The 22,910-nt window shown below is 37.1% G+C and overlaps 1 protein-coding gene and 1 long non-coding RNA gene across 9 annotated transcripts in view; one reads left to right on the top strand and one right to left on the bottom strand.

Moving 5' to 3' along the window:
- LOC6505104 (acetylcholine receptor subunit alpha-like) overlaps positions 1-22,910 on the bottom strand; it is a 178,216-nt gene that overhangs the window by 3,189 nt on the left and 152,117 nt on the right. For all 4 annotated transcript variants that reach the window (XM_044717432.1, XM_044717433.1, XM_032451986.2 and 1 more), the window contains 5 exons: positions 13,467-13,635; positions 6,098-6,234; positions 3,567-3,713; positions 3,389-3,481; positions 1,725-2,820 (listed from right to left, as the gene is read on the bottom strand). In XM_044717432.1, coding sequence (XP_044573367.1) covers positions 1,725-2,820; positions 3,389-3,481; positions 3,567-3,713; positions 6,098-6,234; positions 13,467-13,635 — 1,642 coding nt within the window. The remainder of the gene's footprint in view (positions 1-1,724; positions 2,821-3,388; positions 3,482-3,566; positions 3,714-6,097; positions 6,235-13,466; positions 13,636-22,910) is intronic.
- The window catches only part of LOC26514175, a 53,500-nt gene that overhangs the window by 5,593 nt on the left and 24,997 nt on the right, over positions 1-22,910 (top strand). For all 5 annotated transcript variants that reach the window (XR_004310178.2, XR_004310177.2, XR_001408381.3 and 2 more), the window contains one exon: positions 19,443-19,478. This is a non-coding gene — a long non-coding RNA (uncharacterized LOC26514175). The remainder of the gene's footprint in view (positions 1-19,442; positions 19,479-22,910) is intronic.

Genomic DNA, 22,910 nt, shown 5'->3' with positions numbered 1-22,910 from the left:
ACAAGGTAGTTCTCTATCCTCCTCCCTCTCTCCAGCATCTCCAGTTGTCCTCCCTGTTGGACATGTCGCATGTCCTGTTTCCTGTCTCTAGTATAGTATCCTGGCCCATCGATTATCGACCTCCCAATAAATCCCGGCCTAAGGCCGCTCTAATTTATTGCGCCAGGCTTATTAACATCAAAGTCCAAGCACTCTCCCCCTCTCTGTCATTGTCCTTGCTGCCGTCTCTTTCTCAGTCTCAGTCTCAGTCTCAGTCTCAGTCTCAAGTCCTGGCCAAATGTTAAGCGGCTTTCGGGGCCACTTGTCCTGCTTCCTTTTGATTTTTTGGCCCCCCTGTCCGCCCTCCTCCGGACTCCTGCCTTGTGCCGTCGAGTACTGCAGTCCTGCGACATTCCTGAAGAGCAGCCACCGTCTCCTTCTCAAAAGGACCTCTTCTTTTAGCTATTTATCGTGTATTTTTGATTTCTGTGTCGTGTTTTGTGTTTTTTTTGCGAAATCATTGGCCAAATTATGGCCATTTTTTAATGGAAACTAATTGGAAACTTGAAAAAGGACCTGCTCTGAGGTGGTTTTTCTGACAATTTCTAAGAATTCTATTTTCTATCATTAAAGTCCTACAGAAAACTGCCCACTAGTCGTATACTTGATGTAGAACACAGGGCGTATGCGTAATATTTTCAAGAAAAAAGCCAATAGGTCGTATACTTAATATGGATACACTTCTCATCGCAAATTTCTTCACTATTTCTACAATTTCCAACCGATTTGGAAAAGGCATGCCATTCCTTAAACAGGACAAAAATATCCTTCAAACTGCATCCAAAGTTTTAAGAAATCAAACAAAAAAAAATCGATCAAATTTTTGAAAAAAATCATAAGGGGTACCCCTTGGAAAATTTTCAAAAAATGGCTCAAAATTTTGAATGCCAAATTTTGATGAAAAATGATAGTACTCCTTGATACAAGATCGGGAAGGTATAACATTTTCAGATCGGACAACTATTGGCCAAGTTATGGATAGTTAGGTTTTGAAAAAAATGGATCGAGAACAGGATAGGAAAGTGATCAACTTTTCACAGACATTTTAGTCAATTTCTTAGCCATTTTACGTCCGATTTGGAAAAGGCATACCATTCCTGAATCAGGAAACTAATATCCTTCGAACTGCATTAAAAGCTATTAAAATTTGAAGAAAAAAATTTTTTGGAAAATTTTCAAAAAATGAGTCAAATTTTTTTTGGATAAATTTTAAGATTTTTTGCTAAATATTGAAAAAGTATAGAATCCTGATTTATAAATGGTATTCCGTTTAAAAATCGGTTGGAAAACGAAATCCTATAAAGAGATTTCTTTCAAAAATCTTAAAAAAGTGTTGGAAAATGTTTATAATTCATTAAAATGCGTTTTGGAATTAAAAATAGTGTTGGGAAACTCTTATATTTCTTTAAAAAACAATTAGAATTCAAGTATCAGCTCTTCAAGACTTGAACTTGAACCTAAAGTGGGAATTTTTTTATAATTATTGGAAGTCCTTTTGGAAAAAGAACACCGGAAGCTCCTCCATAAGTCAACCATTTTGTTCAGAGTTCCCAGCCCCACTAAAGAGTGCCAGAACCACTTGGGAATTCTAAAGCTAAAACGGATAATATAATCAGTTTCTGATGTCTGTCTCTTAATTTTTCCGCCTTTATGGAAAGATAATGAATAGTTTTCAGGCCACTCACCCTTGTGCTCTCCTCCTCCTTGCGGGTCTGATCCGCTATGTAGGTGACCCCGTCCATGGCCTTGTGGAGCTCCGGGCAGGTGTGCCAGCGATGGCGGACATTGCCACGCCCCGAACAGCAGTGCGGCCCGCCCTCCCGCTGACAGGCGGGCAGTATATCACAGGCCGGCGGAGGCGGTGGCGGCGGGGTACATCCTCCGCCGACGGACGCCGCTGCCGCTGCTGCAGCTGCTGCGGCGGCAGAAGTACTTGGGCCGCCGGAGGCCACAGCTGCTGCTGCTGCTGCTGCCGCTGCTGCGGATGTGGTGGGTCGCTGTTGTTGTTGCTGCTGCTGCTGGTGGTGATGGTGGTGGTGCATTAGGACCTGACCACTCACCTGGTGGTGCAACAATTCCGAGGATTGGCACGCCGCCCCGGCGCCCATACCCTGATGGATCTGGATGGTGCCGCTGCAGCAGGAGTCCGCTAGTGTCGAGGCGGTGGCCACCGAGTTGACCGTTGTCGTTGATTTTATCACATTTGGATTACCCATGGAGACACCACCACCACACCCACCTCCTCCTCCACCGCCCATGCCGAGGTCAGAGGTCATAGTGCTGGCATGCGACTGATGGGCGTGCTGGGGCAGGGGCGAGAAGTTGGCGGAGCAACTCGACTGCTGCCTGTAGAGGTGGTGGCCGTAGGTGTTTGTGGTGGCATTGGCCCCACCACCCGATCCACCGCCGCTCCCATTGCCGTTGCCCGTCTGGCTGGACGTGGAGGTCGTCTGGCGGAACTTGGTGGGCGTCAGTGGGTGGTCCAGCAGGGAGCCCCCCGTCTGCTGGTACTGATTGTGGTACTGGGCGTCGATCAGCGACGAGGTGGTGGACGTCTGCTGGTTCACCGTCGACATGGTCGGCGGGTAGAGGGAGCTCAGGTGGCCCGTTATGGTCGAGGCACCGCATCCCACTCCGCCGCCGCCGCCGCCACCACCTCCGCCCATGCCCATGCCCATTCCCATGCCTCCCATGCCGCAGTCGTCCATCAGGTTGAGGGCCTGGACGCGGTGCGCCAGCGGGGAGGTGCTGCGCGAGGTCGTCTTGGGGCTGTGGTGCATGCTGCAATTGAATTTAAAAAAAAAAGGAATATTTTTTAAGATTTTTAAATTAAAATTAAGGTTGAAAAAGGTTTTTTTTAAGTATTTTTTTGTAGAAAAGGTTTCTATGAAGTCAATTTCCCTAATCAAAGAAACTCTTTCCATAAATTTTATATTTTATACTAAAAAAGTCGACCAAACTAATTGAAACCTTAAAAAAATACATTATATTTAGAAATATTAAAGAATCTTAATAGAAAAGTCTCTTAGAAAGGCAAGAAACATATTTTTTTGCTAATAATTTGCTTCAAGACGTTAAAAAATGGCCTAAAAAATGAACCATACCTATAAATTTACTTATTAATTTAATTATAGATTAAAAATAATAGTTATTTAAACATTTAAAATTTGAGAAAAGAAAAGAAAAGAGAAAATACTTAAAATTCTTAAGAAGAACATCCTCCTTGTAGAGTCTAAAAAAAATACCATTTCTTTCTATTTACTAAAGTTACTATAACTTACTCTTTAAATTTTAAAATATTTAAAATATTAGAAATATAAATCTTAAAAATAGAAATAGAAATACTAACCGAGACAAGGCCACCGGCGGTGGCAGCGGTGGTATTTGATCCCTCAGTTCGAGTCCGTTGCAGGTGCGCACCATCAGTCGGCGCGAGGATTTGCTGTCGGATTAGTCGGATTAGTGATGGACCAAAGTGATAGCCATGAGACATTAGATGGGGTGGGGGAGATGGAGGGACTACTTACATCATTTCGCTGATCGGATAGAGGGGACGCCGCATGACGAGAAAGCGGGGCAGCTGGTTGATGAACACGGTCCGCACCCAGGGCGCCATCGTGTGAGTTTGCGGCGAACGAAAGTGGATGTTCAGCACCAGGACCGTCACACAAATGCTATACAGAGAGAGAAAAAAGGGGTTTTCTAACTAGTATTTATTTTAATTGGGGATATAGAGAGGTCTTAGAAAGGATATTACTTCTAAAAGTAAGGTTTTCTTCTTAAAATGTTAGATTTTTAGTAAATTTCTGCATTTGTAGACCTTTTTAAATATAGTTATACACTTCTATATATTTTTTTAACTGAAATATTCTCAAAACAACTATTTTTGAAACTATTTTCCAACTAAAAACATGTTTAAACAGGTCTAAACACGATTGAAACATGTTTAAAAACTGTACAGTTTCAGTTCTTAACTGTAAAATCCTCATATAACTGATGTTGAAATTAATTTTTGAATAAAAACATGTTTAAACATGATTAGAACTTGCTTTAGCACGATTAATACTTAACCTGAATATACATATTTTTAAACTTATTTTTAATCTTTTTTAACTGTAATAACCTCATAAAACAGTTTTTGAAACTATTTTCCAAATAAAACATGTTTTAATCCGATTGAAACCAGTTTATTTAATAATTGAAACAAGAATATAAAATATATTTCCACTCTTCTATACTTCTACTCTTCTTCTTTCTTAACGGTAATATTCTCAAAAAACTGTTTTTGAAACTATTTTTCAAATAAAAACATGTTTAAACAAGTCTTAACACGATTGAAACGTTTTTAAAAAAGTTTTAAAAAATTGAAACAATTCTTAAATATATTTTTACTCTTCTAGACATTTATTCAACTGAAATATTCTCAAAACAACTATTTTTGAAACTATTTTCCAAATAAAAACAAGTTGAAACATGTTTAAACCTGATTTTTATATTCTCAACTCTCTCTCTCTCTGCAACTCTGCAAATCAAACATTTTTCTTCAGTGTTTTTGTAAGAGAGTTATCCTGTAAGGACAACAACAACAGAAGCTACCGGGGGGTGGGGGGGAGAAAAAAATGAATTGCTGGTAGTGAGAACATGCAGAAAGGACTTAAGTGAGTTGCTCTCTTAGTCTGGGTAATTAACTTTCGACGCCCACGTCTAATTAGCAGCTGGCCAAGGACTATGTCTGGGGTTGGACTGGGCTCCTGGAACTGAAACTGGATGTGGATGTGGATGTGGAAGTGGAAGTGGAAGGGTGTCCTGCCAGCCTTAATTACATCATTTGAGGCGAGGTCCTGTTGCGCCAGTGGCCATTCCATTCCATTGTTAGCCAGGACGACGACGCTCCGACGCTCCGACGCTCCTCCTTTTCGGACTTGGTCGACTTTTGTTTACCAACAATTAGGCGGCCATCATTTGGTGTGGCGGCCAGCCGCCTTCTGGGCGTGGCAAATGACTGTAAATTGCCGCAGCCATTAAATAGGCCGCCCCAGGGGGTAGCGGGGCAAAAGGCAAGGGCGTGGCACTAAGCCAAACAAAGTCGAACAGCTGCCGAATCAAGTTTTATTTTCTGCCTTCGTTGGCGAAACTTTTCAAAATATGTACATTTCTTATCCTTCAAGAAGTTTTCTTTTTAAAAATTACTCAGAAAAGGTGCTAAACTTATATTTTAGGTTTGGTTTTCTAAGATTTTGGGTACTAAGAACTCTTAAGACATATATTTAAATATCCTGTTATATTTTATATTCTTAGCAGTTTAGTTGAACTTACTGCCCTAAACTAAGGATTTTTTCTATTATTAAATAGGTATTTTTATTTTTTAAAGCTTTAAAAAGACATAATGATCAAATACGTATATAATTTTATCAATATTTTAGGAAAAATTCATTTGAATTTGTGCTTTTGAGGCCAGAACTGCCATTTTGTCTTAATAACGATGGGCAGATCCCGATACATTTATAGCGATGGGCAAATACCGATAATATTAATAGTGATGGACAGATCTCGATATATTAATAGCGATGGGCAGATTTCGATACATCTATAGCGAGGAGAAATTACCGATAGCATCAATTGCGATGGACAGATCTCGATATATTGATAGTGATGGGCAAATACCGATACGATTAATAGCGATGAGGAGATATCGATACCATAATTAGCGATGGACAGAGCTTTAACCGATAAATCTTCCTCATTTTAATACTGAAGGAGTGCTCATTGCTAAAATTGGTATTTATCCAGTATTATAATTATGTTTTTCCCCTAATTATGCTTAAAAGCGCCTTATCATTAATGTTTTAAACACTTAAATATGCTTATTTGCCTAAGGATTTAATATAAAAGAGTTTAAATTCTAAAAACTTTATTATTTCAACAAAAAATTATCTAAAATTTAAAACCAAATCACTGTTGGGCCACAGACTTAAAATCAAATGTACACATATTAACGAATACTCCATAAACGCTTTTGGTTTGAGGATGGAGGGAGTGAGGGGATGGCAGGACTCACCTGAAGGTATCCAGTATCATGGTGAAGAGGACGAACTTTCCCAAGAGCGGCACCACCAGCGATGTGGGCGGAATGATTTCCGCCAAAAGCAGGAAGAACACAGTGAGCGACAGCAGAATGGATATGCTTAATGAGACCTGTGAGTAAATAGATATATACCGGAGAGTGTGAGAAACAGGAGGCGGAAAGGGCTGGTGGCAGGGCAAGGCAGGGCAGGGCAGAGTGGGCGTGGCAAATTGAGTTGCACGTCGAGCGGAAAATCTAAAGCGCCATAAAGAAGCGACAATTGAGAAAAGCGAGCAAGCAAAAAGGGCGGAAAGAAGGAAAAATCCCTTCGTCCGATAAGGTTTTCTCATTTATAATGCATAAATATGGCTCAGACGATGGCTATATCCTCTTTCCTCCCTCTAGCTCTCCTCGGAGCATCCTTAGAGCTTGCTTTTAATAGTGGCAACATATCGATTACATAATACCCACAATCCCCCAGTCGGTTATTCAGAAACACTTTGTTGCGACACAGAGCATTTCACATTGGTTTCTCAAAGAGGGAGCAGGTAATGCCATTGAATACCTGGAACAGGTGTGATTACAAAGAAAGTATCTCGGTGGGGTATTTAAAAAGGGGTTGGGTAAGGTTAGGGAATTAAAAAGAAGTAAAATGTAACATTTTTAGATGATTTTAAAAGCAAACAAGGCCACACTTGACCATAAAATACCAGAAAAACATAGTTTCTTCACAAAAAAGTATTGTTTTTAGCACAAATCCCTCTACAAAGTCCTATCTCAGCCCCAAATTAGTTAATCAAAGCCTCTGATTAATAAACAAGACATCTATTAGGGATTTATGTTAATAATTATGATGCGATAACCTGGGCACATTATGTACCTACACGTGTCTGTGTCTTGGCCAAATTAATTTATACAGGAACTAGCCCAAGTCCTGGGATTAATTAATTTGTCTGGCAAAAGTTACTGAGGGCCGTTCGGCCCTAGTCTGGCCACTAATTAAGTGACTAACTAGTTGATTTGATTAAAAGAATAGGTCCTGTATTGGAAAACAATAATACATATTATTTATTGCGAAGAAAAAAGTTAATGGAGATTAATTTTAAAAGGGAAAGTTGAGGGAATAAAGCATTCCGCTCGCTTGGCTGATCATTCAAGCCACAAATCCAAAGCAAAATTGATTTAAAAGGCCTAAACGGGCATCACAACCAAATAATAAGCAAAGTCAATGGGCGTATGAAAAAGCGGTTTGTCAGTCGGCAATTGCCAAAAAATAAAAAACACATAAAAACATTAAAAAACAGAAAAAAAAGAAGAGAAACGAGAAGAATTTGAAAACTGCCTGCCAGCCAAAAGCTGTCTAACAAATCATATGCAAAAAAACAGGAAAAATGCCATAAAAAAGCTTAAAAAAAGAGAGTATTGGGGGTCAAATTGGGGACTAAGTTGGAGGTTATAATACTCTATTTTTTATATTTTGGATATATATTTTAGAAATAAAAATAGTTTTTATATTCTTGTATACATTTTTTAGATTAAAATAAGTTAATTTAAGCTACTACCTTAGAAACTAAAAAAGTGAGGTTAGTTTTGATTACTTAGTGAGGTTATGTTATGAAAACTATAAGATTTAGTTCATCTAACTGGTTTATTTTGAGTTATGTAAGGGTAGGCCTTAAATAAATGGCTATACAAGAAATTCGAGCTTAATATCTTGAGTAAGAGAGTAATTAAGACTTAAAAACACGGACAAGCGGACAAACGGACAGAGGGACATAGATTTCAGGACATTATAGCCTATATATACCATCAAATATTCTTTGATATATATTCTTTCCTAATATTCAATTATAAAATATGCATTTCTAGTTAAGAATCATAATACCCTCTTATAGAGCATCGGAAAAAAGTGAAAAAGTGGAAATGGAAATGAAAACGCGGCACACTTTTCAGGACTCAGGCTCAATAAAGCGAAAAATGATTTGTGGGTGGGCGGTGGTTGGTTGGAGACCAGGACCAGACCTTGCCAAATGCCTCCTCTCCTCCTTTTTTTTTTGGGTGGTGGGGGCGTGGCAGAAGCTCACCTTATTTATGCCTAAGCTGCTTGTAAGTGAAGTGTGTCGGTGTGGAGGAAAGTAATTAAATGTTGAAAATGAGACGCGCGATTTGAGTCGCTTTTCCATCATTCTATATGTTTGTTTAACTGTGTGTGTGTGGTGTGTCTGTGTGTGTGTGTGTGTCTGTGTGTGTGGCATAAATATTCGATGCTTAATGATTTTATGATAATTAGCCTTAGTTGGGGGACTCGGCGCTTGTAAAGCGATTAGTGACGTTGCCTAATTAAGGTTACAACTTGCCAAGCAAATCCAATGCCAGTTCCCTTGGCATCCTCACTACAAATGCACTTAGAAAAAATAATTTGAAACTTAAATAATAAAGTTTTAGATAATATAAAATTCTATGGCATTGAGGAGGTACGGGGTATCATATAGTCAGGAAACTAAAGCTTAAACCTTCATTCTATCTTAATTTAAATAAAAAATAAACTAAAAATCATATAATTTTCTTAGATAGGTTTAAAAAATAAACAAAACTTGAGGTTGCTTTATAGCAGCTGTTCAAAATATAACAAAAAAATAGTTATTTTAGTCAAAACTACAAACTTTATACCACATTTCTCTAAGTGCACTTGATAGCTCATCTAAAACATGTAGAACTAAACCCCAAAACTCATCAGATTTCCCTTCTAGGCTCTCTAGACAATAAAAATCATTTAATAACTTTGGAAGAAAAACCCTTTAAACGACTATCGTTTATGGTTTTTAATATAATATTTGTTAAAGTGCATTGGCAATCGCATCACGCTCCCATCACTGCCAGGACGATGCTCATTATTTATGCAAATGTCCTGTGTAATTAAGGTGGCCAAATGCATTTCGGTTACGATTTCGGTTCGTTTTTGGCTTCACTGGCCTTGCATGAACTGGACTGGACTGGGGGTCAGTTTCTGGGGTTTCAGATACGGATAGGGATTGAGGATTGGGGATTGAGGATTGTTTGCCAGCCATCAGATGGGACAGTTTCAATATGGAACGACCAGGACAACAAGGACGAAAGGGCCAGGAGGACAGGAGGCCAGGACGACCGACGTAAAACGTAATTGTTGACCATATTGACCATAAAAATACGATGCAAATAAACGAGGAGGCGAATTGGGAACAGGAAGCGAATCCAGTACGGCTACTTAGTGTTTGGGTTACTGTCAGCCCTTTCGATTTTTTACACTATAAAAAATAGGGAAAGGTAATGAGAGATATTAAAAAAAAACATGTCATGTAAAGGTATGGCATGTCAGAGTTAGATACTCTTGCATATCTAGCTCTATTGCTTTAAATTATAATACTGGCACTTGCTTTTCTATTTCTTTAATTAATCTACCCTCATTTCTCACTGTGTATTAACCCTCTTTGCCCTTCCTGATGTGCTCAAGCCCCTGAAATCGGCAATTGCATGAATGAAGTGCGTTGTGGCGCATATGCATGTAAATTGGCAATTCCAATTCCGATGCCATCGTTGGCCCGAAACTTTTGCCAATGGGCCAGTGGGTAGTGGCCAGTAGTGGGATGGCCAGCAGGTGGATCCATAGTGGGCGTGGCGTGGTGGTGGCGGCGGCATTACGTGCCAGAGTTAACTGCAAGAATGCGGGCAAGTATTCGCCGGCAGTTTCGGAAGCGTATTACACTTTTTGTTGCCTGCTTTTAGGCGTAAATATTTACGCGCCTCCATGCAGGACTCTCCTGCGAGTGGGCTTGTTTCCGAGAGTCTGCTAGAATGTGAGAGGTTCCAAAAAAAAAAAAAAATAGAAAGAATTCTTTAAAAGTTTATTTAACAGTTGGTATTTTTGGGGAACGATAGGACAAACATAGAGTACCATCACAGATAGAGATGGACCCTTTCCGCTTGACTATCGGAGATGATCTCGATGACTTATTATCGATATAATCATAGTACCGTTACGGACCAGTGCTGCCCATCAGTTGAGATGGCCATTTCTTGCCATAATATCTCTTATTTACTTTGCAAATTGTTTATTTAAATAAAAAAAATTAAAACTAAGCCTTTAATGGCTTATATTAGCTCTATTATGAGCCACTTAGCTGCCAATTGGCTTGGAGTTTATAATTTGCCACCTTTTTTCCGCAAATTTGCTGGCCATATGTGTTTAGATTTGGTGGAATGGCCTCTCCATGGCCCCCACGGGGCTCGGAATATATCAAACTAGTCATTCAATTGCAATCGGAATCTAAATCCAAAATCGAAATCGCCCGGACCTAACTCGATAATGCAGAGCCGGGGCTGAATAGAATGGCATTTGCATAATGCCGGCCCATCAAATGCCCAGTGTGCTGTCAATATTTATAACATAAATTACGCTTCTCCATGGACGGAAATGTCCAGAGTATACGCTATATATACTATATATATTATATTATATATATTTATATTCAATGGAATCGTTTTTGGTCATCAGTCCAGTTCGTTGGTAATCCACAAACCGCTTGCGCACACAAATTATTTTTGCATTTTATTTATTTTGAAAATTGGCCGTAATTTATTCATAAGTCCCTCACTGGATCTCTCTCTCCTCAGCCTCTGCCTCTGTCTCGTGTATGTAAATGTTTATATTTATGCATTATGCCATTTTGTGAACGCTTTTCAGCCTGTTTTCATTTTCATTTGGGTTTTCCCTCAAAGAAGCCGCAAACACAAAAAAAAAGGAAACTCGCGGCATTAAATTGAATACCATGTGTGTAATTCTATTTACTTAAACTTCAATGAAGGCAAACTAAGGGAAAAAATACACAAATATATTTAAAAAAAGAATATAAAGCAAGAAGGTAAAGCAAATACGAAGTTTAGATACACTTTCTGTTGGAACAAGCTGAATTTTTTAAGGGAATCGCTTAGACAGACCAGTTAATCATAAAAAAAATGCTGGAAAAACAATCTCAAGCTTTTGAAGCTCTAAAATAGTGTGACCTTGTTCTGGAAACAGCTAAAATCCCATTGTACTAATTAAGGACATTTTCCCTTAAAGGCTTTAGGACATTTTTGCCCCGACATGAGATTATTTAATAGCAGGAGGATGTGATTTTATTCAGAACCGGGTGTGGAGCCCAACAATCCACATCTAGGTCCTCAATATTTTCATTTTCTTTTACAATTTAATCTTTTTTTTTATTTTAATTAAATCATTGGAGCCTCCGTGACCGTAGTGTATAACCAACCGGGTAGTTTTCCGGTTAGAAGTGATTTTATTCTGATTTTCTGATTTTATTTATTTTCCATTTAATTACTGGGTTCTCCTGTCTTATATAAGTGGCCTCTGCATCAACGCTGGAGCTCGAAGACATTCGTTTAAACTGATTTTCTTATTTTATTTTTTTAATAACTCATTTGAACTTTTTATTCTTGGTTCCTAAAGGGAATCGATGTCTTTGTTCTGGTCCCAACTCTAGCTACTATATCCAGGGTTTGAACTGGGCTTCTTCGTGTAATCTGATTTACTTATTTTATTTTAAAACTTTTTTCCTATTGAGTTCTTCTAAAGTTTATATTTCTGGAGGTTACAACCTTATATTAAGAGTGGGCTCTGTACGACCGAACCCCGGAAAAGTCCGAATCGCTAACTCATTAAGGGATTCAAAGGACTTCCTTGGGATCTGATGAATTTTTTATTAATATTAAAATATGTGGTTCTTCAGTTTTTAATTTAAAGGGTTGGTCCTTCAAGGGAATCGATGTCTTTGTTCGAGTCTCCTTGGTGACCAGCAACTTCTTCTTCTTGTTTAATTTATTTATATTTATTTAATTTGAAAACGACTAGCAATGGTTCCTAAAACTGATCTTTTCTTCGCCGGTAGCCTGATTTTCTCATTTTATTTTTTAAATTGTATTCTTTTAATATTTTCATTGTTATTCTTTTTTAATAAAATAATAGCAAATTGGGTACTTCTTTCTTGGCCTTAGTATTATTAACAGCTTATTATTATTCCCCAATATATAGTCACCTTTCAGTTTTTATTTTAAATAGCTGGTCCTTCAAGGGATGTCTTTGTTCAAGTCTCCTTTGTAACGAGACCATCAGGTCCGAGTTCTTCTTCTAGAGTATTTCATTTGACTTATTTTTTAATTAATTTATTCGCATTTATTTAATTTTTAATCTGGGCCTTAAAACTGATCTTTTCTTCGCCGGTAGCCTGATTTTCTTATTTTATTTTTTAAATTGTATTTAAGTATTTTCATTGTTAGGCTTTGGTCTTGTTTTTGGCCTTTGACTTGAGCTCTTATTTAAAAATTTTTATTTCTTATTCCTAGATCTGCCTTTGGATCTTATATATATATAATATATATATAAGATATATACCCTACAAGGGTATAAAAAATACTGATATAAGTTTTCGTTTTCATTCTCATTTGAGTGTGAATATTATTTTTGCTTTTGCTTTTTAATTAAAAGCACATTTTGAATCAGACTGGCGGGGCAATAAATTTACGGCAAAGGCTTTAATACAAAAGTAAAACACAAAAAAGAGAAAAGCGACAAAAAATATACATACATATATAAAATTAAAGGAAAAAAATTCGATGAAAAATGAAATGGAAAATGGCAGCTTGCAGATGTGACAAAAAAGCAAATATTGCGGGGAAATTGTTGTGTGAAATGCGAGTGCCATTCCACATTAGTACTTCCACTGCCGATGATGGACTTCTGGTTCTAATGGTTAATTCCACAGAAAATCGTTTGTAAATTTGCATAATTTGCAATAAATCGAGTTAAGGCCATTAAATAAATAGCAGGTGATGGGTTTTGGTGTTAACTTTTCCTGACTAATGTGGCTTCTTGTTCGTTTTTTGTTCGCATTTAATCAGTTGTTTAATTTAATTAAAAATCAAACGAAAAATTACTATCAGGACTGTGTTAATCCCATGGAATGTCAAATAGTGTGGCCAAGTTGTAATTAAAAATGAAAAGTAATATAGTTTTTAATAGAATTGGTATTTATTTTGAAAAGGTTTGTAGAACTTCGCTAGAGAAACCATATTGCCAGTCACAATATATTCAAAAGAGGCTTTAAGGTAAAAATTATTAAGAATAAATACTGTCAAGTCAGTGTGACCAAGTCTTAATTCAAAAAGAAAAGGCTTAAACCAGTTAGTGTTAAACAAAATTTGTATATTTATTTTCAAAAAGGCTTGTGTATAACTTTTCTATAGAAACCACATACCATCAAGGAAAATCAAAGCTTTGCAGCTTTAAGCTAATAATTAGTGTCCTTTTTTGGTCCTTTGGAACACTCACCTTTTCGCCACTGTCCGATGGCAGGTAGAACACGAGGATGGTGAGGAAACTGATGCCCATGCAGGGAATAATCAGGTTAACCGTGTAGAAGAGAGTCTTCCGACGCATCGTTATGTTGAAGGTTATATCCAGATATGGCTCGTCGCAGCACGTATAGAACTTCTCGTTCCTAAAAAATCCAAAATAAATATTATTAAGGATGGGGTTTTAGGCAAATTGTTACGCAGCGCGTAAATATTTATTAAGGTTCATTCTCTGGATGCTGATATTTATATTGATGGTCTATGGCCACATAGTGTGGATGTGAGTGTGGATGTGTCTGTATGTCTGCCGATTCCCGGGCATCCGCAGTGCCAGCCACTGAACCGAGTCCTATATTTATTTACATAAACACGTAACGCACATATCCAAAGATATATGGCTCTCCAATCGCATAAATCATCGGCCGCATGATAAATATTGTAAAATGTTAAAAAAGTACCAGTATTGGCCTAGCTGCTAACTGCTAACTGCTAAGTGAGTGCCAAACTGTTTTCTAGCCTTGCACTGACCTCCAGTGGTTCGAAAACTGTTAAAATTTGGCTAAATTTTATTGAAATACAAGAATAATATATATTTCAAGAATATATATACTTCATAGGGTCGGATAAGTCTCTTCTAAAGAGTTGTATCCTAAGAACATTCAGGATTCTGCAACTATACCCGGTACTTTAAGACTGCAAGGATATTGATATGAATGTATCAAGTACAAGTTCTTTATCAAAAATATAATAAAAAGAAAATAAACGAAGGATTTCCGAATCTTTTCATCTTTAATAGAGGACTTCAATGAATATTAAAAAATATAAAGATATTGTAAAAAAAATATATATAAGAAAATCAGACTGATTCCAGCTCAGACTCTGAGGAAACAACTATTCCATCAAACAAACCACTAACCAAAAATCAATTAAAACATGAATATTTATTGTCAAGAGTCAAATAAAATAAACAAGAAAATAAGAAAAATAAGATTTTAAATCGCAGAAGAAGATCCCAGACCAGATGCACTGGTAACAAACGAGACTGGAACAAAGACATCGATTCCCTTAAAGGACCAACTCTTGAAATTAAAAATATACAAGATATAAGTTTAAATATTAATAAAATAATCATCAGATCCCAAGGAAGTTCTTTGAATCCCTTAATGAGTTAGCGATTCCGACTTTTCCGAGGTGCGGTCGTGCAGAGCCCACTCATATTATGTGGATGTAACTTCCAAAAATATAATCTTAAGAAGAACCCAATAGGAAAATAGTTTTCAAACAAAATAAGTAAATCAGATTACACGAAGAAGCCCAGTTCAAACCCTGGATATAGTAGCCAGAGTTGGGACCAGAACAAAGACATCGATTCCCTTTAGGAACCAAGAATAAAAAGTTCAAATGAGTTATTAAAAAATAAAATAAGAAAATCAGATCAAACGAATGTCTTCGAGCTCCAGCATTGATGAGAAGCCACTTGTATAAGACAGGAGAGCCCAGTAATTAAATAGAAAAATAAATAAAATCAGAAAATCAGAATAAAATCACTTCTAGCCGGAAAACTACCCGGTTGGTTATACACTACGGTCACGGAGGCTCCAATGATTTAATTAAAATAAAAAAAAGGATTAAATTGTAAAAGAAAATGAAAATATTGAGGACCTAGATGTGGATTGTTGGGCTCCACACCCGGTTCTGATGAAAAGCACAGCCTCTTGCCATTAAATAGTCTCGTCTCAAGTCAAAAATGTCCTAATGCCTTTGAAGACAAATAAATTTTTTCGGTAAAAGGGGATTTGTGATTTTTGTAGTCAAGGTCACACTATTTTGTTTGATTTTCAAATCCAACCTGCCACTGCCACTGTTTGTTTGTCCTTAAAAAACAGATAAACTTTTTGCATAAAAAAGAAAATCAATTATAGAATTAATTACTCTCCCTTGTTGCCTTCTTTTTTGATTATTTTTTATCCATTTTTTAATCTATTTGTTAATCAATTTAATTTAATCAATTAATTCCACAACAATTAGTGCAACCGTCAGAAGTTTAAGCCATTTGCATTAAATAGTTGCGACATTCGGTGAAGGGTTTTCCTTTTTTTAGCATCTGCCTTTGCTGGCTTTTAGTTTAATATTTTATTTTCCATTTTTTATTTTCCTCTTCCGACCAAATGCATAATTTAAAAGTTAATAATCTGTGACTGCCGCTGCCCAGCAGGAAAGCAGGAAAGAAATGATTTTTGTAAATTGAGTTGAAGGAACTTTTTCGCAGGACCACTGAAGGCAACTGAAGAAGCCAAAAACATGTATATATTTTTTATATATAAACCTTAAAAAATTATAACTGGCGGGCAGGAACAAAAAAAATTAAAGGGGTAAGAGTTGCAAGGGGTTTCTTTTCTTTTTTAATATTTTTTCTCGTTTTTTTTTTTGTGTTTTCGAGGGCCATCAATAATTCCAAGGGGTTTGCGGTTTCATTTTGAATAAGAAAATATTGTAAATAAATAATAAACAAGCGAGGAGAAAGGATAACGCGGGGGAGGGATTGCGAGGGGTGTGGCAGGACTTCGACAAGGATGTGGCCGGCAGGCAACTTAACTGTTTGTGGCAGTTGACTTCCCTCCAAATAGAAATGAAGTATGTGGCAATAGGCACACAAAAATGCTTTCCGAGAGGGTCCTGTGCAAAATAAGGATGTGCTTGAGTGTGTCAGTGTCTGTTTGTGTGTGTTTGTGTCTGTGTGTGTGTGGGGCAAGGAATCCGGGATTGAAGGCCAACATCTTGTGGGTTAGTTTTGATGGCTGCAGCAATAAAATATAATTTGCCAAGGCAATTCCGAATGTCAGTCACTCACAAAGTAAGGGCCAGAGAGGGAAGGTTAATAGGGAGTGGAGGGATAAAAAGGAGGAGGAGAAAGTGGAGGAGAAAGAGAGGGACTAGAGGAGGAGAAAGTTAAAAAAGAATATCAAGATTGCTTTGTTTTTAGGTTTAGAAATTGTTAAAATTTAGAGGTAAAAAATAGTATATAATTCAGGATAATATTCTAGATATTTTTAAGCTATTATTTAGTTAGTTTTTAGTTTAATTTTCCTATAAAGTCTGCCTCTTATTCCCTCTTAAAGTCTATGACTTGTTTAAGAATCATAATTAGAAGAAAACTGCCCAAATAGACTTGGGAGAAATACCTTAAGACTCTATCCCCCCCAAATAGTAACTATACAAACACATAACTTCTCGATAGAAAAACGTAATATATGGCCTGAAGATTAAGTCTGCCAAAGTGAGCTTTGGTCAACACGAAAAGGATAAAAATCCTCCTTGCAGGCAAAGACACTTGAACCGAAACACAAAACAAAAAAAAAACAAAAATGGGATAAGTGGGGGAGATACATACGTGTAAAGGTCAGTGTAATAAGTTCGGTTTGTTGGTTAGCAACCGACGATGGGAAACATACAATAAATCATAAAATAGGCAAGAAAAACATACATATATATAGTACACGCGTGCCTCTATATGGCGCCGGGAGATGGCGCCACATAGGCAAAAAAAAATACAAGAAAAAAAAAACAAAACACACGAAATAGAGAAAGGACTAGAGGATACATTGGAGAAAACAACAAATACCAGCTAAGACCAGTAGAACTTCAGTTTGATTTGACTCCGAGGCACATGCCACTCCCACACTCAATCTGTGGACTCCCCTACGGCCATCCCCCCCCCTCCAAAACCAACACACACACACACACACACACACAGAAACACCCATCATGTAGGCCACAACAAACACTGAAATTGGCAACAATTCATCAATGCGCTGGGCCACGCGGCGTATGCGTAATAAAGGCAAGCCGAATGGAAACAGGACTCGGTGAGCGAACTGAAGTGAATGGAAGACTTAAGTACCCTCGTTCCAGCTCCATCAGGACTCTGATTTGTTAACAGTGAGAGAAAAGTTTGCCAGATAGTTTTTTTAATTAAAAAATATTTATTTAGCTTTTAATTAGTTGGGATTTTTAAGTCTTAATGTAAAAATAATTTAGTCAAAATAAGATTTAAAAAAGGAACGGCCTTATATATATATTTTTTAAACTTAAAAAACTAAACTAAAAAATATACCAAATTATTGCAACCACTTAAGTATGCTATACTTTTTTGTATTTCGATTTTCAAAAGTTTAAAATGCAATAATGGGTAGAAAAGGTCACACTAATTAGTGTTTTATTAGCAATAATGTCTTAAGAAATCTTTTTTAATTATTTTTGCCATTTTTCAGACTTAGTGTGCCCGTTTTTACTTCAATTATTAAATCCTAAAGCTAAAAAATAGAGCAATATTAAGAATAGATGGCCCCTAAAAGATTAAATAATGAATTTTCCAACTAAATAAGCAAAGAAATCGTATAATTTATAAAATATAGACCTCTAGGTTAAAAAGTACAGGGTACCCGAGGCCGCACTTTTAAAGAATTTAAAGTGAAACGAATTCCTCGGGGGTCTAACCGAACCAGAAACCAAAAAAAAAAAAGGGGGGGATGGGGGTTGGAATGGAAAATGCTCAATGGCAGTGGAAATGGAAATGGAAATCGAAAGCAGCCGCCAAAGTCAAACAAAATATATCCCATATCCCCCCCAAAACCCCTGCTCTTTGTGAATGATTTTCTGGAGAAAGAGATTTGAAATCAAATGTTATTTAGATTTGCAGCCACCTCATGCTATTTGTTTTTTTTTTTTGTATGTATATTTTATTTCAATTTTACTTTCCTTATTTTTTCCATTTTCCATTTGGCACCCGTTTGGGTCGCCAAAAAATTAAGTGAAATTCCAACGAAATTGAATCCAGAAACAGAAACTCTTCGTCACGTATTTTCCAGAGACATCTCCACTCCCCACTCCTCACTCCTCTCTGGAAAAGCAAAAAGTTGCAGGGGGGGTAGCTACCACACTAAAGTGACCGAAAATGGTCAGAACGCTGATTGACAACGGGCACTAGGGGGGCACTAGGGGGGGCTCTAGGGGGGGAGTCTGGAAGAACAGCTTGGCTGATTGAAGTCAAAGAACAAACGCATAAATACGAAATGATTGGCAACATATAAAAAATAAAAAAAAAAATAGAAAAAAAAATAATAGAAAAAAATAGAAAGCAAGTAGAAAAGTATAAGAAGCAAAAAAGACATAAGGAAAGCAAAAGAAAGTAAGCATTTCTAGGCGCACTCCCCCCTCCTATCAGACACCTACTGGGTGGGGGAGTCTGGAGAAAGTGCTGGGGGGGGAGGAGTGGAGGTGAAAGAGGAGAAAGGTCTCAACGCTTGATTGATTTCAACAACTTTGTGCCAAAAGTTCTCTATGAGCTTTCGAGTGTTTTCATGTCCTGGTTTTTCCCATTTTTTTTTGCTATGCACTGACAAAAATTATTCGTAGAATTAAGGAACATATTTCTAAGACCTTAAGGAAGAGATTTAGTTTTCTTTTTTTCTATCCTATTTTGAAAAATAAAAAATTGTAAATTTTTTGAAAAAATAATTCATAAAAAATATTCAAAAAACCTTGATTCAAATTAAAAAAAAAATGTATCTTAAATATTTCTCCTTTTATGTTTTATTTTACATGTTAAATATCTACTTTTTGAAGTTTATATATTTTTTTTACCAAAATAACAAATAAAATACTAAGGCAGAGGGTTCGAAACTTGTCTATTTTCAAAATATTGAAACAAATAATACAATTTTTTATTAAAAAAGAGTACAAAACCATTTTTGTTTTAAAATACAAGTTAAAACAGTCAATTAACTATTATAACTATAATTATTTAAAACAAGTATCTTTATTTTTCATTTATTCAACATTGAATACCCCCTTTTATTGAAAATTCTCGAAATTTTAAACTAAAAAAACCCCTCAACTATTTCTTGCCGTGCACTTATCTGTCTTTTGGTTTCGCATTTCTTATTTTTTGTAGATTACCGCAGAAAATTGAGGCCAGCAGAAAATCAAAGTAAGTAATAGAATTTTAATAACTAACATAAACACGCTTCGTTGCATGACTTGAAAAAAAAAGCAGCAGCCAGAATACCAGTTGGCCTGGCCAGTAGTAAAATTGTGAAAGAAAAGCCAGAAGGGAAAAGGGAAAATCGAAGAGGGAGCACCCCTGAGGATAAGATGGCCTAAAAATTTCCCAAAGGCGTGGCAATTGAGGTGTGACCGCAGGGTTATCGAACGGGAGGGAGGGGTCCTGGTCCTTTATAGGTCCTTTCCTTCTCTGGAAAGTTTGCTAATTATGATTTTAATCGATCTGCGATAAAGCGAAAGAAGGAACCGCGGAAAACAAGGGGAATTTGTGCCTGGCAATCAAGCTTTTTTTTTTGCTAGAAAGAAAAGGTGAAAAAGAGAAAAGTTTTGGTCCTCAGAGTCTATATCTATATCTATATCTATACTATATATATGTTTATAAAGATGTATATAAAAAGGAGTGTTGTATGTGCTCTGCGTGTTGATTTGATGTTGGAGAGTAGGATGTTGCCACCCATTGCGGCAATTAAACGAAATACTGCCCCCGGGGGCACAACCGAGAAACGCGCCTGACAACGACAACTCCATAGAGTGGGAGCTATAGAGGGGGTTGAGGGGGTGTAGAGTCCTTGCCAGGACTCGGGCGAAGGAATTGCGCAAACAATGAGTTTATTAGGAAGCCCAGCTTAAAAACCCCAACGACAAAGGGTTAATTAGAAAGCAAAATGTTCGCAATTGTTGATCAACAATCGCCCTTGAATTATAAATAAAATTTCACCTTTTTCCCTCCAAAGCTCTGCCAATTGGGGTAATGGTATATAATTGTTTTAATTATTGTTTATTTAAGGCTATTGAAATATTCAAGTAATTAATAGTGATAGTTACAGAGGGTTACAGAGAGAGAGTGTAGGGTTTTTTAATTTGTGTGTTTTTTGTATATGTTTTTCAGAGATTTAAACACAAGAGCTTAAAGATAATATTTTTTACTGCCTTGGTTATGTATTTTTAACATTTTTTTAAAGGAAAAATATCAATTCGAACTAAAAATGTGTCTTAAACACAAATAACCTATCAAGAGAGGCTGCCTCATATTGTACGGCTGAAAAAGCGGAGATAGATCAGAGAGCTGAAGCTTAAAAGTAAAAATAAACATAAAGAAAGCAAATAAATTAAAACTATTATAATTATTAAAAAAAAAGAACTTAACTTAAAGACTGAAAGTGATTTCTGCTTTAAAAAACTAACCATAAAGTATATATATAGAAAGTTACTCCTAAAAAAAGAAAAAAAAGTAAACTCCCAACAAAAAAGTAGACAGTTTCCTTCAAAAAAAGAAACTATAAACCAAAAATGGCCAGTTTCCCTCCTTCACTATCATTACTTTCCCATCAGATAAAAAAAGGGAGGCCATTTCTTTTGGGGTTTTATAGAGCAGGTTAATTTTATGGTCACTAGACTGTCTTGATTTTTGATTTTGTCTTTAAGACTTGACAGGATTTTTGTGTTTTTTTTTTTGGGTCTGAGTCTCAGGTCTCGGGTGTCCTGCTGCTGTCAATCAATGCCTGATTGTTTTGGTTCCCATTGGATCTCCTGTGGCCTGGCCACCTACCGAAAATTGTTCCACCTGCTTGTCTACGTGCTGCGGCCTGCCACGCCTCTCGTCCTTGCTCGTCCTGCCATCCTGCCGTCCTGCCATCCTGCCGCCCTTCAGTTAATTTAACTGTCGATGCGCATTAAAACTGAATCCGTGTCGGTGGCAGGCAAAGGGGTTCTTAGGGGGCTGAGGCAGGCTTCATGGGAAAATTGCTCTACGTGCTGTGAATTGTGTTGCAGCATTTTAGGCGCAGCAGCCTGCCTGCCATCCCACTAGCCTACCAGCCTACCAGCCTACCATCCTACCATCCTACCATCCTACCATCCTGCAGACAATAAAAGCTGCCAAGGGAGTAGGACAAGTAGGACAAGGGGGAGTTGCTTAAAGGCGGGGTGGTGTATATACATAGGTGGCTTAGAGACTCGCACACACTCTGGCACACACACACACACTCGCCTTTGTGAGTGTGTCACGCACTTGTGGCATAATTTACTGCGAATGCCACGCCACGCCACGCCACGCCAAATAAACCAACGCACACGCACACACTTCAGCACAAAGTCACCGCAAGGCACGCAGATGCACTGCAACAAATTGTCCAAGCTTTAAATTCTATAATCTAACAAATTCTTAGACAGAAAAGTTAAGTTTCTCAAAAATTGTTTCACTTTTAGGGCTTAGAAATCAAAAAAGATATATTCTTTTCGAAGAATTAGCTCTTTGAGAACATATTTTAGAGAGACAAGTTTTTAAAATATTAACAAGTTTTGAGTAGCTTCTGTAAATAGTTTTTTTATTTAAAAATATATTAGGTTTTGAGCCCAGTTTTTCTCTCAGTGCCTCTGCCGACAAACATTCACGTAACTGGCGCTGTCAACTTTTTAATTCCCGTCAATGACTTGAGCCCCGTTTTCAGTGGCTGTTGTTGGTTTCATCTCTTCAAATGGCAAAGGGTCTCAACATGCCCGCAGATGCCCTAACTAAAGGGTATCAGGACTTTTCTTTTAAGGATATATATCTTTATAGATAAGATAATAGAAGACTAAGAGTCTATAGTCGGAATTAAATTAGGTTCTTGGATAAAAAGACTTTAGATCTCCTCACTTCTTATTATTTACGATCTTACTCTTAACTTTGTTTCATAATCTTTTTAACAAGTTTCTCATTTATATTTATTTTTAAATATATATTTTTTAGAGCATTCTTGAGTCTTTTATTCCCCAACTTGATTATTTCTCCGTGCTTTGTTTTATTTATTTGCTTCTCACTGTAGTTTAACATTGTCATTTCCGTCTGTCACGTGCCGCTTATGAAATATGGGGGCGGCCCTGTTAAAGGGGGCGTGGCCTGGCCCCAAAGGCGTGGCCCAGACCAAAAGGGGCGGACCAGGAGATGAAAGTACGAGTTGACTCTTCCCCCCAAAAGGGCAAAGGAATTAAGTTGTTTGAGTTTCACTGGCGTACTCGCAAATTATTCATAGGTGTCGTTAAAATATAATTGTTGTTAATAAAAAAAATATTTAAGGGGGGGTTTGATTATACATTTTTTAAGACTTTATTTGTGGGTTAATTTTATTCATTATTTTGAGATGGTTTTTAAAGAAATGACTTGATGGTTTCTTGTTGAAAGTGTGCCTTTTAGAACTCTGTTTAATAAATTACTAAAAAATAAGAAATCCATAAAGGAGCACTTGTTTTAAAAATAAAATAAAGCAAGTAGTTGGAGCAACTTAACCTTTCCCTCTGATTTATTGAACATTTCTTTCGGAAATAGTTCGAAAATTATTACCTCTCAGCCACTTGGTCTCCTGCTTCTTCAATTTCC

The sequence above is a fragment of the Drosophila ananassae genome, chromosome XR (genome assembly GCF_017639315.1).
Source record: "Drosophila ananassae strain 14024-0371.13 chromosome XR, ASM1763931v2, whole genome shotgun sequence".
NCBI lineage: Eukaryota > Metazoa > Arthropoda > Insecta > Diptera > Drosophilidae > Drosophila > Drosophila ananassae.
This window is presented reverse-complemented; position numbering and strand designations above follow the sequence as displayed.